At 37.6% G+C, this 15,550-nt stretch overlaps 1 protein-coding gene across 1 annotated transcript in view; it reads left to right on the top strand.

Moving 5' to 3' along the window:
* The window catches only part of LOC110461128 (piwi-like protein 1), a 32,428-nt gene that overhangs the window by 4,163 nt on the left and 12,715 nt on the right, over nucleotides 1–15,550 (top strand). The window contains exons 3-14 of the mRNA XM_021514453.1: nucleotides 813–969; nucleotides 2,078–2,147; nucleotides 3,699–3,992; nucleotides 5,422–5,617; nucleotides 7,308–7,426; nucleotides 9,723–9,803; nucleotides 10,054–10,167; nucleotides 11,657–11,848; nucleotides 12,002–12,080; nucleotides 12,686–12,784; nucleotides 13,756–13,896; nucleotides 14,079–14,381. Coding sequence (XP_021370128.1) covers nucleotides 813–969; nucleotides 2,078–2,147; nucleotides 3,699–3,992; nucleotides 5,422–5,617; nucleotides 7,308–7,426; nucleotides 9,723–9,803; nucleotides 10,054–10,167; nucleotides 11,657–11,848; nucleotides 12,002–12,080; nucleotides 12,686–12,784; nucleotides 13,756–13,896; nucleotides 14,079–14,381 — 1,845 coding nt within the window. The remainder of the gene's footprint in view (nucleotides 1–812; nucleotides 970–2,077; nucleotides 2,148–3,698; nucleotides 3,993–5,421; nucleotides 5,618–7,307; nucleotides 7,427–9,722; nucleotides 9,804–10,053; nucleotides 10,168–11,656; nucleotides 11,849–12,001; nucleotides 12,081–12,685; nucleotides 12,785–13,755; nucleotides 13,897–14,078; nucleotides 14,382–15,550) is intronic.

Genomic DNA, 15,550 nt, shown 5'->3' with positions numbered 1-15,550 from the left:
TAATTACTGGAGTTATTACCCTTGGTTTCATTAATGCGATGCATGCGTTCCATGATGTTGTATTGCACTCATTGATCTACCAGTTATGTTGAATGATTTCTCTTTTAATATCAATTACTCACAAATACTTCATATATTTCAATCATACAAACAACTGCTCATTCAATGTGTGACGGGCGTATTATATACCGCTCGCGGTAACCTTGTTTCTTTTTTTTTTTTTAAGTTATTGCCCTTTGTTCATTTCAGTATTTAAATTTTTGTACGGCAGTCTCTTCCTACATTTTTCAACGGATCTCTTTGAAACTTAGTAGGCTAAATAATCATGATATGTTGTTGTGTTTCCTTGAAAAGAATTTTGATTCAATGATTTTTGCAAAAGTCATTGCATGATCATATCATGAAAGTGGATTTTAGAAAATCTACAAAGTTACAAACCACAGAAAACAATCTACAGAAATAATGGAAATATGATATGTTAGCATTGCTGTTGCAGGGATAATTCTTGATGGGGTCTTTAAATTTGGTCGCTTAGAACTACAATTTGACCCACCTTTTTTCTTTTTTCTTTTTTCTTTTTTCTTTTAATATCACGCTAAAATTTTGATAGCTAAAAGTTGCTGACAGTGGCCAAATACAGTTTCCAGGAATTTCCATGTGTTGTGCAAATTTACCATGTGTCAAATTGCAATGTTATTACTGCATAAATTGTCAATATCTACAGAGATCAGCTGAAAAATTGTATATATTCAGAAATTGCTTAATTCCCTTAAATTACTTGCTCAATAAGAAGTTTTGTGAAAACATTACAGCAGTCCAAGCCAGGGATGTTACAGACCCAGTCACAGCAACCTGTGGCAAGCCAGCAGCCACCACCCCCTATGTCTGTTGCCAGGGGTAGAGGTGCTTTGGGACTCCTGGCTTCAGCTGCAGGCAGGGGAGTCCTGCCCCCAAAGGCACAACCAGCTGGTATGTATATTGTGTCTTGTATTTCTAGTATCCTGTGTAATACTTCAGATATATGTTGCTGTGTTTACTCTGATGTTTGATTTTGAAACAAGTTATATTAAAACATTTGTAGGATGCAATAGGTTTTCTCTTAGTGTATCGCTTTCTACTATATATAGGTATATTTTAAAACTAGCTCTTACAAAGACCAACTTTTGTATGCAAGGATGTCCTTGGATTGACGAAGGTCGCTTACTAAAATTAGCGATCATTCACCACTACATACAGAGTCAAGGCCCATTGTACTATATATACTCAATTTAGGATCTTGTGACTCACTATGTATATGTGGCTCTTTTTCGATAACAAAATTTGTCTTAAGGTTGGGGATTTTGAATTGTTTGCAATACTTAGCCTTGTTTTAGCTAGCTTTAGCTCGAGTGTTGGAGTTTGCTGTCTGTCTATGTCTACCATGTGTCATCAGTAAACTTTTCTAGTTCTAGGTGGATGAAACTTGCTAGGAATGAGCAAGGTCCTGACTAAATATTCTTATTTCATCTGAAAGTGTTGTTAAAGATGGATGCCATCTTAAAAAAAGCTATAGCTTTTTTTATAAATACTGTTCGATTGAAAGTGAAGAAACTTTTTAAGAATGCTCAGGAGATGATTCTGAGCAAGTATTGCTTTTTTTAGGTTCCTAACTCCTGAGTGACAAGTTTTGGTGGATAGGTTCTCATTATGGTGCTGAAGATGTGCAGAAAATCTGCTGAAATGTTAATGTTAAACTGTCGACATCTGTTTGCTGTAGAGGCCTCTAGAAAGGGTCTCGGACTGCTAAACACATTTGAACTTGTACATTTTTGTGTGTATTGTTTCCAGAGTAGACAGGGTTAACAAACTACATTTTAACGAAGAAATGATGTGATAAAATTCAAAGTCAAACTCGGACTAGAATGCTCTGATTTAGACTTAGAACACAATGTAGATGTTACATGAATATATGACATTTACATTTATGACCTTCTACAATGCAAGGTAGAGTCTACTGCAATTTATTTGTTTCAGTTTTGTGATACAAAGAAGGCATTGCCATGTACAATGATCTATTTCATTTTACTTACAACATTAGGGCCAACAACAGGAGGAGCCTCAACATTAGAAACCCAGCCTAGAGGAGTAGAGGCATTGTTCAGACTAACGTAAGTTTTTTGAAAATTAAATATCCTATATATTTTAAATCCAAAAATGGATCAATATGTTCATGTTTAAAGGATATGTTCAATGCTTTCATGTTTGTCATTTCAAATCCTTTCATGTTTGTGAAAAATTTGTTGGAAAGAATATAAAAAGACCAGTTTGGATTTTGGTCTCATATAGTTCATATTTTGGCAACATCAACTTGAAGGGCAGTTGAGCTTATGTTTATGGTGCGCCGTCCGTTGTCCGTCTGTCCAGCGTCAACTTTTTACTTGAAACAACTTCTTCTCAATAACCGAAAGGCCCAGGGTACAGATATTAGGCCTGTAGCATGCTGGGATGAATTGCTATGAAGGTTGGTCAAATGAATGACCTTGACCCACTTTCAAGGTCACTGGTGTCAGATGTCTTAAAATCTTCAAACAACTTCTTCTCAATAACCAAAAGGCCCAGGGTACTTATATTGGGCCTGTAGCATGCTGGGATGAAGGGGTACCAAGTTTGTTTTAATGAATGACCTTGACCCACTTTTTTTCAAGGTCACTGGTGTCAGATGTCTTTAAATCTTCAAACAACTTATTCTCAATAACTAAAAGGCCCAGGGTACTTATATTGGGCCTGTAGTATGCTGGGATGAAGGGGTACCAAGTTTGTTCAAATGTTTGACCTTGACCCACTTTCAAGGTCACTGGGGTCAGATGTCTTAAAATCTTCAAACGCCTTCTTCTCAATAACCAAAAGGCCCAGGGTACTGAAATTAGGCCTGTAGCATGCTGGGATGAAGGACTACCAAGTTTAATCAAATTAATGACCTTGATCCACTTTCAACCTGATGTCCTTGTTCGACATTCAAGGTCACAGGCATCATATGTTTAAATCTTTTAATAGGTTCTTATGAATCAAACACTGATATTCTGCCTGTTGTTGTATTTTAGTCCACTTTTAAGATTACAAGTGTGAGATTAATACCAGGTGAGCGATGCAGGCCCATTGGGCCTCTTGTTTTTTGATGTGCCTGTAAACTTTTTGAAAATGTTTAAGCATTGGTAACCATGTACAATATAGGAAGACCAATGTTACATTTGAAGTTGAGCAAAATGTGTGCATAATCAATTCATATACATTGCTGTGATTGGTTAAATTCCACTTTCCATTTCATGATTTGTGCACAATAACTTGCTCAACTTTATCATAATTCTGATTAAACTTAGTCAATATTTATAGACAAAGGCTAACTTAAGGATCCCCGTTCCACTGCCAAAAACTGTAACTAAGTTTAGGGAACTTTTTTTCCAGCATGACTATAGGTTTGATGAATCTTTTCTGAAAAGAAAACCATACCTTGTGGGACTTTATGAGAAATAACAAAGCTTAAATAATCTTATTATCCACAACAGTATTCTGATCTGAAAAAAGTCAGCGGGGCTAGTTAAAGGAGTTCTGCTGTAAATATGAAAAACACAGGTTTTGGAACAGGGATCTTTAAATGTAAAACAAAACATGTGCATCGTTAATAAGCATACTTCAATCATTGTGAAATATTATATTTGAAGGTCTGGAAGGGGTGGCATGATGGCTGCTGCTGCCGCTGCTAATGGCGGACGACAACCTGGCCAGATCCAATCCTTACAACAGTCACCCCCACGACAGTCACCACGAGCCAGTACAAGCCAATCTCCCCCTACAATGGCACCATTGGTCCAACAAACAACAGTCAAGGCTCCTGCCCCTGTTCCAGGTATGGGCCAGGCCTCGCACACGTCTGGGGAGCCACCCACAAGCAGATTTGGCAATATGTCATTGGATCGTGATGAAGTTGTGCATAGACCTGGCTCGGTTGGAAAACAGTATGTATTATTGTCCAAATGCACTTTTACATCACAACCGTTTCAATGGGGAGGGGAGAGGGACATATTAAAATGATAGTGTTACCCATATCTCTTTCATCATATCCTGGTACAGTGTCATGGTTCTAGCCAACTTTTGTCTGCTGGGCTGTTTCGTGAGTTGTCCCTCATCCATCTGTAAACAATTTACTTATTGGATGTATCCTCTAAAACAATTAAACTTGTGTCAGTAAAATTTTCAAAAAAATCTTAATTATATGGATCTGAACCTCAGCGGTCTGAGGGGCAGGGCCAAAAGAGGTGAAAATGATTAAAATTTCCACAATCTTCTTCTGAAAATGCTAAGCTAGAATTTTTTTTATGCATGGATGGAAGTATCCTAAGATAACATTTTATCAAAAGTGTGAACTTCATTAACCCCATGTCACCAACTCCACCTGAGGGGTGGGTAAAATCTACTATAGTTCATACCGGGAAATAACCCTTTTGGGTATTTTTAGCCTTTTAGCCCACCATCATCTGGGGGGCTATTCAAATTACCCTGGGATCTCTTGTTTATTTGAGTGGTAAATCTGTAAAAGGCAGAGGGGAATGGAAGACCGTGAAAATCAAGTTACATAGCTGAAAGCTTTCTCCTTTAGTACTGGTCAATAAATTTCAACCAAATTTAGTCTTGAGAATATTAAAGCCTTTAGGGTTTAACATTCAGTGAACAGAGGATATGGTTCTTATTTGGGTAGAGGGGCAATGTCAATTTTATATAGGTAGATTTTTGAAATCCTACTTCAAGGCTTCTCATCGTTGTATAAATGGAGATTGTGGCCCCCGTTGACAGCAGAGCAGCAGGGTTCACTATGGATAATATATAGGTAAATCTCTAAAATCCTATTCTGTGAATAGTTTTAAAGGGTTTTAACACAATTGTCTGAATTATCTTGGAACATAGGGAATCAATGTAAAAACAGATAGTATGACCCCCTTAAAGGGGGGGGGGGGGAATCACAAGTTAAATAGGGGAAATGTTGGGTAAATATTTAAGATAAGAAGGACAGGGTCTTAAGGGGCAAAATGCATTGAATTACTTTCTTTGGCTGTCAAGGGGTGGGTAGCTATTGATAGTGGAATAACCCTTATCAGAGATTATCATTTTAGGTTTTGTGAGAGCAGCAATATAAAAGTTGCGAATCTTCAACCAAAAAAGGAAGGACCAGGATGAATAAGATGTTTTTTTACCAGAATTTTATAGCAAGATTGTTAGATAACGCTAGTTTCCAGATTAGGAAATATCTGTTCTAACGATGATATGTTTAAAAACTTGAAAAAAATGAGGCCTAAAAAGGATCTTATTCAGATGAGGTTAATTTACACCATAACTAACAGTCACTAAAAACGGTGCCCAGTCTAAGTTGTGACCTATTTTGTTTTTCAGATTGTCATTGTCTGCAAACTATATAAGACTTCGCTGTCTTAACCCTGGGGTGTACCAGTACCATGTAGACTTCAGTCCCCAAGTGGATTCCAAAAATATGAGGTTCAAGATGATGGGCGGGCTGAAAGATATCATTGGAAATACAAAGGCCTTTGATGGTAGCATTCTCTACCTGCCTATAAAACTGCCAAATCAGGTATGAAATTTTGTTGTTGTTTTTAGCTCACCTGGCCCGAAGGGCCAAGTGAGCTTATCCCATGGTGCAGCGTCCGGCGTCCGTCAACTTTTTCCTTTAAAATGCTACTTGTCCTGAATGGCTCAGAGGATTTTGACCAAATTTGGTCAGGAGCATCATTGGCCAAAGGGTTCTCAGTTTTGTATAAACGGAGGGTATAACCCCCCCGGGGGGAGAGGGGCGGGGCCAAATAGGGGGAAAATAGGTAAATCTTTAAAAATCTTCTTCTTCTCAACCAATAGAAGGATTTTGACCAAATTTGTCCTAGAGCATCTTTGGACAAAGGAGACTCAAGTTTGTATAAACGGAGGGTGTGGCCTCTTTGGGGGCAGAGGGGCGGGGCCAAATAGGGGAAGTAGAGGATTTTTTCTCTCCTACTATACAAGTGAAGGGATTTAAACCAAATGCAGTCTGAAGCTTGGTCAGGAGCATCATTGGCCAAAGGGTTCTCAGTTTTGTATAAACGGACGGTATAGCCCCCCCTCGGGGCAGAGGGGCGGGGCTAAATAAGGGGAAAAAAGGTAAATCTTTAAAAATGTTCTTCTTCTCAACCAATTGAAGGATTTTGACCAAATTTGTCCTAGAGCATCTTTGGACAAAGAAGACTCAAGTTTGTATAAACGGAGGGTGTGGCCCCTCTGGGGGCGGAGGGGCGGGGCCCAATAGGGGAAATAGAGGATTTTTTTTCTCCTGCTATACAAGTGAAGGGATTTTAACCAAATGCAGTCTGAAGCATGATTAGGGACAAAAGAATCAATTTTGTATAAACTGAGGTGTGTGGGCCTCCTTCTAAGGGCAGATGGGTGGGGCCCATTAGGGGAAATAGAGGAAAACATCAAATATCCTTCTCCTTTTGTACCGATGAAGGGATTTTGACCAAATTTGGTCTGGAGCATCATTGGCCAAAGGGTTCTCAGTTTTGTATGAACGGAGGGTATGGTCCCCCTGGGGGCAGAGGGACGGGGCCAAATAGGGGAAAATAGGTAAATCTTTAAAAATCTTCTCCTCAACCAATTGAAGGATTTTGACCAAATTTGTCCTAGAGCATCTTTGGACAAAGGAGACTCAAGTTTGTATAAACGGAGGGTGTGGGCCTTCTGGCGGCATAGGAGCGGGGCCCAATAGGGGAAATAGAGGATTTTTTTTCTCCTACTATACAAGTGAAGGGATTTAAACCAAATGCAGTCTGAAGCATGCTTAGGGAGAAAAGAATCAATTTTGTTTAAACTGAGGTGTGTGGATTCCCCTTCTTTGGGGCAGATTAGTGGGGCCCATTAGGGGAAATAGAGGAAAACATTAAAGATCCTTCTCCTTCTGTACCGTTGAAGGGATTTTAACCTAACCAAACTTGTTTTAGAGAATCTTTGGGCAAAGGGAATTGAATATTTATAAATGGAAGATGCAACTTTGTTACTTGTACTCCTTTGATAAACCTGAATAGTACTCAGCAGGTTTTAAATTGAAAAATAAAATACCAAGTGAGCTATTAAGGCCCCTGGGCCTCTTGTTTGGTGGATGGGGTGGGGTGTTAAGATCTTGAATCTTAAATTAAAAAATATTAATGATTGATTTGTGCATATGAAACTATTTAAAAGGTTACAGCGAAAGACAATTGCCAACATTCACTGATGATGAGATATTTTTCTTGTAGGAGACTGTGGCACACGCAGACAGGTTAACGGACAACGCCTCGATAACCATCACTATAAGGCTTACTAAGGTGGTGGCACCGGAGGCCTGTGTACCTCTCTACAACATCATTTTCAGGAAGTAAGGCTTTTGGGTCCATTTTGTCCATTTTCAGCAAGATATAATTCAAGCTTACTTAGAATAATTGTGATGAGATGACAATAATATTGTTGAGAAATCAAGATCTGTTCTTGCACCAGGGGCCTTGCAAGGGATAGGGTCCAAAAGGGGAAATTGTCTGAAATTTAAGAAAAACTCTGCATTGAGAGCTACAAGACTTGGCTGGAATAGTTATGATGAAATTGAAATTAAATAGTATCAGAAAGTAAGATCCTGATCTACCTCAGGGGTTGGCCAAAGAGGAAAATTTGCTAAATGGCAATAAATATTATTTTTTTCGATAGCAAATTAATGTATTTGAATAGTATTAATGTTCCTTTTTTTTGGGGACATGAGAAGTATTGTATTTCACTTGGTTTATATGCTGATTTCCACTTCACATTTCAACAATGAAAATTAAGCTATCTATAACATAACTGAGATGACCACTAAGGCCATTGGGCCTCTGGTTTTAACGTAACTTCTTGTTGAAAATCAAAATACCCAGAATCCTGATGTGTGTTGTCAGGTAAGTATTCAGGATGGAGTTCTGTAAAGTGTCCACATTTGCATGATCTTGTCCTGCTTTCAATATTTCTACTTCTCATCCCCAACATTGGCGTCGGTGCCCCACTTCACTGAGGTTTAAGTTTTTGGGAAAGTTTTTCCAGACAGTGTTGGATCATCACACTCAATACACTGTTGTCTGTTATAAAGATGAAGTATTTATATTCAGTGTAAGCAATGTGTTTAACCATATTTTCATATTTTAGAGGCCAAAAGCAGCTGAATTCGACTTGACCAATAAAGTTTTTTGACAAGTTTTTTTGTGCCGTGTTGGATCACCCCTATCAATAGACTGTCGTCTATAATAAGGTTGAGGCAATTATATGGAGTGTAAGCAATGTGCTGAAATATATTCTCATATTTTAGGGACCAAAAACAGTTACATTGGACTTGGGTAATTATTATGGTCAAGTTTTTATGTGCAGTGTTTGATCACCACTATCAATACGCTCGTCAATCTTTCACGTTGTCTGGTCATCTCTTCTTTTGAAAACGACAACATGTTAAGGTGCAGCAAAACCTTATTATATTGCCACCATTTGTTTAAAAAAATGCTGGTATTATAAAGGGGTTTGGCAATAAATTGAGGGAAACATATAAAGGAATTCTTTAGAAAAACAGAATTAAGGGACCTTGAAATATTTTGGCGGTTATTATAAGGAGGGGGCAAATAAAATGATAGCATTATATCAAAGTTTTACTTTAAATGTGTTTCTATTGCTATTTTTAGGTCACCTGAGCTTTAGCTCAAGTGACCTATTGCTATCCGTTTTCGTCCGTCGTCGTCCGTCGTCCGTCGTCCGTTAACATTTTACATTTCAAACTTAAAGTCAAGTTCTGCTGGGCCGATTGAACTGAAAGTTGGTAGGAATGATCGCCTCATGGTCCTGACAAAGTGTTGTTATTTTTCGGGTCGATCAGAAATCCAATATGGCCGCCACGGCCGCCATTTTGAAAACCTATTTCAAACTTAAAGTCAAGTTCTGCTGGACCGATTGAACTGAAAGTTGGTAGGAATGATCGCCTCATGGTCCTGACAAAGTGTTGTTATTTTTCGGGTCGATCAGAAATCCAATATGGCCGCCACGGCCGCCATTTTGAAAACCTATTTCAAACTTAAAGTCAAGTTCTGCTGGACCGATTGAACTGAAAGTTGGTAGGAATGATCGCCTCATGGTCCTGACAAAGTGTTGTTATTTTTCGGGTCGATCAGAAATCCAATATGGCCGCCACGGCCGCCATTTTGAAAACCTATTTCAAACTTAAAGTCAAGTTCTGCTGGACCGATTGAACTGAAAGTTGGTAGGAATGATCGCCTCATGGTCCTGACAAAGTGTTGTTATTTTTCGGGTCAATCAGAAATACAATTTGGCTGCCATGGCCGCTATTTTGCTACTAAGTTCTAATAGGCCGATCTCACTTAAAATTGGTCTAGGAATGATCAGCTCATGGTCCTGACAAAGTTAAGTTAACATTATACTATTTTTTACTCAAATTGGTACATATTTCAACAACAAAAATAAATACTGTAGACTCAGGTGACCGTTTAGGCCCATGGGCCTCTTGTTATATTGCTCACCAACAGGTGAGCTATGCTGTTCTCCAATAGCTCTTGTTGTTTAATTACAGGTTTCATATGTATAATATACCTCATTTTGATATTTGATACAAAGTTTCTTTAGTTAGTCGTTCATGCTTTTGTTGATGACAGGATCATGAGAATTTTGGAGATGGTAGAGGTTGGAAGATACTATTATAATCCGAAGACACCCTCAGCTGTCCCACAGCACAAGTAAGATACTTTTGACTGTGATATTTCTAAAACCTGTACTAGTATCTAATATCCAGCCACAGTACTCGTTCATCAACTTCTTTAATGTGTGCACAAAATGTGTTGAAACAATAATGATATCTCTTCATGAGAATAAAAACAGATTTAGAGTTTTATTTGATTCTATTCCAGGAACAATTTGATTTAAAATTTTCTTCAAACGATATTGAAAATGATTCAAGTGATATGAATGATCTGTCATTACTAACAGGTTAGAAGTGTGGCCTGGTTACATCACGTCCGTATGTGAAAACGAGGGTGGATTGATGTTATTGGCCGATGCTAGCCATCGAGTCCTCCGTACAGAAACAGTTTTGCAGATGTTGTAAGTATCGGAAATGTTTGCAATTGCACCTGGAAAATGTTATGATATTGCCCGGTATTAATCTTAAATCAATACAGTACATTCCACTTATTATCCCCATCCAACAAAAGGTCGAGGGAATTAACGGTTTGCCCACATGTATGTGAAGCCCTTGATCATCACACTAGATTATTCCATGAAACCTAGTATTTAGTATGACAACACCTTATCAAAAAAATAACTTTTCATGGTTTCTTTGCTGTATATAAGCTTAAGGGTCACAATTAGGGGAAATAAAATGAATCTCAGTGCATTGTATACACCATTTTTAGCTGAAAAGATTATAGCATGTTGTTTGTTGTACATCATTAGCCCACCACCTGGTCCAAATTGCCAGTGAACGTATGCCGTGTTGCAGTGTCTGTCATCTGTCCATCCAAACGTTTTTCCTTTAAAAGACTACTTGTCCACAAAAACAAAGTGAATTTTGACTTCATTGATTCCTGTGATGGAGAAAAGGTGCAAAATAGGGGGAATCTTTAATAATCTATAAGTATAAATAGATCCGGAGGGTATAGTCTCCATGAGGACAAGGTTGGGGTTCTATTGGGAAATAGAAGAAAATCTTTAATTATTTGCTGTAAAATGTCTTTGCCAATAGTGAAAAACATGGAGCTTCCTCGGTTAAAAGAGGAGGGATTTGGGGTAATCTTCAAAATCCTTTTTTAACAGAGAATGTTGTCTTCTTTGGGGTAAAAGCACTGAACCCTATACCTGTAGAAAGAACCGAGGTAAATCTTTATAATACTTTTTTTTCCAAATGGTTGACTCAATGTTGTCCCCATTGCAATATTTGGGATCATTATCTTTCTTTCTGCTTCTAACTACCTTTTATTTCCAAGCGCCTTGCTTGACAACACCTCACTTTTGGCCTTCATGTTGAGCATTCGCCCAGGTGAGGAAGGCAATGGGTTCTGTCCCCAGGCCGTAACATACCAAAGTCTTTAAAAATGGTAGTTATTTCCTGCTTTACGTTCAGCATTTAGGGGTATGGCAACATGTGACTGAGTGGAATGCTGTGATGGGTGCCTTCGGCATGGCATTTAATTGAGATAGCACTGTAAAATCGGCATCAGATCCGCGCTATCACAAGGAGGCAAGAACACCAACATACCCTGTCTCCTGCATACACACACGCAAGCACGCATACACTACACACTTGGAGGCACATCCTGAAATGACCTTAGCTGTTAATAGGACGTTAAACAAAATTAAACCAAACCAAACCCTGAGTGCAGATACCAAAATGGGGAAATGTTTATATATACATTTAATGAGCTTAAACATCCAGGTGAGTGGTTCTAGCCTACATTCTTTTCTATTGTGTATTGTAGAATTTTTGAGTCCAATGAAGAGAATTGTGTGACCCTGTATGTAAAAAATACAAAAACAAAAATCTATACTATATGTACCTGAATCGAGAAAATAATATTTACAAATTATTTTGCAGGCATTCCATACTACAACGAAATCCACAGAGTTTCCATGATGTGTGCAATCGTACCTTGATAGGGACCATTATCCTGACTCGGTACAATAACAAGACTTACAGAGTAGACGACATTCTGTGGGACAAGTCACCACAACACACATTTACCTGTGCCAGCACAGGTGAACCAATGACATTTATAGAGTACTACAAGTAAGTTAGCAGCACGTATCACTTTTACATCAAGTCAAAAAATATTCTATGATAACTGACATTTATTGCATGAAAATAACAAGATATGAATAACACTGCTTATATTTGTATTGATCCTTATCTGAGGATATTCATAGAGTATTTTTGTTACAGGAAAGCTTACAACAAAACAATATCTGATCATGAGCAGCCTCTCCTTCTTCACAGACCTAAGAGGAAAACATTACCAGGGGTGCGTGTTATTTCTAAATTTTTGAACTTTACCAGCATCTTTATCTACATATGACAGTGAAATAACGCTCAGCAGATCTTTCTTGGTTTAATAATGAATAATTAAAAACTGATCAAAAGGTAACTGTTTTATATAGAGTTGAACATTTTGTGCATTATATTAGACTATGGTGTATTTTAAAGACCTTTTATGATGGTCTGGCAATTATTCAATGAAATGTCACCAATTAATTCTGTGATCTATGTTTACTGTAATAACACCAATTGATCATCTGATTCTGCCAGTATTCAGTTAAATAACTTCAATATATCACATGTATATGTTGTGTGTGATTAGAGGTATTAATATGAGGAAATGCTTTATGTACGGAATAGCTGTAGCCCACTGTCTGAATGTTTATTTTGATACATTGCCATAAACACATATTGTTACTTGAATACTTGCTCAGTGAAATATTTACTGGCATTGGTAAGTCGTGTATTCATCCAGCATTAAATTTACCTTTCATATGGACTGGTATTACAATATATAACAAACACTGTTCTGATTTTCACTGTAATGATAAATTTGCTCTCATGAGAAACAATTGATAAATATATATACAGGGTCAAGAAGCCAAAACTGAAGCCATCTGTCTCATTCCTGAGCTCTGTTATGGCACAGGACTTACAGATGAACTCCGAAATGACTTCAAAGTGATGAAGGTAATATAATATATAATCTTTTCTATTGTTTATCATAAGATATGAATTTTTCTGAGAGCCACTATAAATTTATGTATGTAACCAGTTCTGATTTGTTGCCAGACATAGGTGGTATGACTTGTTTTTGCTGAAATAATCTTTGATTAATTACTTTTCATCTCAATGCACCCCTCTGTTTAAACTTTTTTACCTGCTTCGTAACTTTTATTTAGTTATCCAATCCTCCTTCAATCATTTGAAGATGCAATCTTTTACATTACAATGTAGCATCAATACGTCCATACTGCGTTCTAAAGATCAGAAACTCAATATCATCTTGCAAACCAATTTACAATTCCATTAATTAAAGATTTTCAAAATATTTCAGAAAATCTAAAAAATGTATTGATTAGACTGTCTGTGTAAGGAACAGGGAAATTCTTTTGCATTTCCTTTTGTTTAAAATGCTCCAGAATTGGCAGATGAAGTACTGATTTAATTGAGGGAAAGTAAAAGCCTGATCCTACACCCCCCTCCCCAATAGGACATGATTTTATCATTGAGTGCTGTGTTTCTGTGGCAACTTCCAGTATTCAATGAAGATGAAACATATCAACTTTTAAAAAAAAAAAGACAAACGTGAACTCTGACATAAAAATATAGTTTGGTAGATTGATTTTATCAACAAAAAAGACAAACGTGAACTCCGACATAAAAATATAGTTTGGTAGATTGATTTTATCAACAAAAAATATGTTGAATCTTAACAACAGATTTGAAGTATTTTATTAAATGATGTCCTCAGAAATAGGTTTACCTTGATTAAATGTTGGCATGTTAAATCTCCTACATTTAAAAGCCTGTCGGAATGCGATCTCTTACATTGGCACCTCTGGAGGTTGGCAACCATTCAACTTAAATACGAGGAAGCAAAATGATGGTATTCTTTATACACCTGAAACTGACATCGTGTTTTAATTCATTTTGTACAGGACATTGCATGTCATACAAGGGTGACTCCAAACCAAAGAAACTTGACAATGAAGAAGTTCATAAACAGTGTAAACGGCAATCCGGAGGCAAAAAAAGAGCTCTCCAACTGGGGGTTGGAGTTGATGTCTGACACACTCAGTGTAAGTTTGTATCTGGAAATGGAGTCATGTAAAACTTCAAAATATCACCCAAGTAATAGAATATAAAGAATATCACTGACTTCAATGTCCCAACAGAATTTTATTGCCTTTGTATATTCAGTATGGTTTATTCTCCTAAATCAAAGATAGTTTTTTAATGCAGCAGCTTTAATATCATTCAGATGGAGGGTAGACAGCTCCAGCCAGAGAAAATTATCTACGGAAACTATACGGGTTCGGCTGGTCCTAACGCTGACTGGGGTCGTGACGCCACCAGGCAACATGTGATCACAGCCGTGCCTCTCAAGAACTGGGTTGTTCTGTACACCAAGCGAGATGGTGTCAAGGCATCCAACTACATAAAACAGATGCTCCAGTGTTGTCCTCAGATGGGGATAGAATGTCAGCCTCCTGTTAGATTTGAGCTGCACGACGACCGAACAGAGACAGTGATAAGAACACTTAGAGAAAACATTAATCCATCTGTAAGATATGTTGTTATCGTAACTTTAGCTTAATATATGCTGTTGAAGAACCACATTCTATTTTAGAGCATATGAATGTAATGGTCTTTCCAATATTACCCTCATCAAGGTTGTACATTTTATTTCCTGTAAGAAATTATGTATTATACATTTACACACACCCTTTGTTAGTGTGTTGATGGGGGTAGTTGTTATAGTAGTCGCTTTGTCAGTGCCTCCAGGTGTGCATCCATCAATAGTAAAAAACTTGTTTGCAAGATATCTCATGAATATCTGAAACATTAAGTAAATTTTTATAGCCCACCATTTGATGATGGTGAGCTATTAAAATCGCCTGTGGTTTGACCTTGAACAATCCCTGTTATCACAATTATTCAAGAAGTACTCAGACGGATCTTTTCAAATTTCATATTAAGGTTCCCCTTGGTGCCTTGTTGTGCATGTTTTATTTTGAGACAGATTAAAAAACAAAATGCCACAAGGCCAGACTATCCTCTTGGATTTTGTGATTTCAAGTTTTATCATTTTCTCGCAAGAAGTTAATGATGAACAATGACCTCACATTGACAAGAGACTGTCAAAGTTTAATCCTGCATTATAGACATTTTGATCGAAAGTTGATGCAAAATATATTTACTGTTGACAAGACTATCAATCCAACAGTAAGAGAAATGAAGGGAAATGAAGGGAAAAGATCCAACTGACGTAGAAGGAAGGAACATCTTATGATGGTGGGGGCAAAGTTCTACACCTGATCAGATTTTGGTAGTCATCGGGCATTATTAAAGTGTCAAAAAGACCAAAGGTCTCCCTTCAGTTTTGAAGAAATAAGTGTGTACATCATATCACACAAAGTCCATCGACACATTTTTAGCTCACCTGGCACGAAGTCCGTCCTCGTCCGTCAACTTTTCCTTTAAACAACTTCTTCTGAAGAACGGACAGGCCTAGAGTCAGTATATTTGGCTGAAAGCTTCGTTGGTAGAAGCCCTACAAAGTTTGAGAACGAAAATGACCTTGACCTGTTTTCAAGGTCACAGGGGTCAAATATGTCAAAAACTTCAAACGACTTCTTCTAAAGAACTAAAAGGTATAGAATCTTCATATTTGGCTGATGGCTTCCTGGGATAGAGCCCAACAAAGTTTGAGAATGAAAATGACCTTGACCT

This window comes from Mizuhopecten yessoensis, unplaced genomic scaffold (assembly GCF_002113885.1).
Source record: "Mizuhopecten yessoensis strain PY_sf001 unplaced genomic scaffold, ASM211388v2 scaffold10573, whole genome shotgun sequence".
NCBI classification, from domain to species: domain Eukaryota; kingdom Metazoa; phylum Mollusca; class Bivalvia; order Pectinida; family Pectinidae; genus Mizuhopecten; species Mizuhopecten yessoensis.
This window is presented reverse-complemented; position numbering and strand designations above follow the sequence as displayed.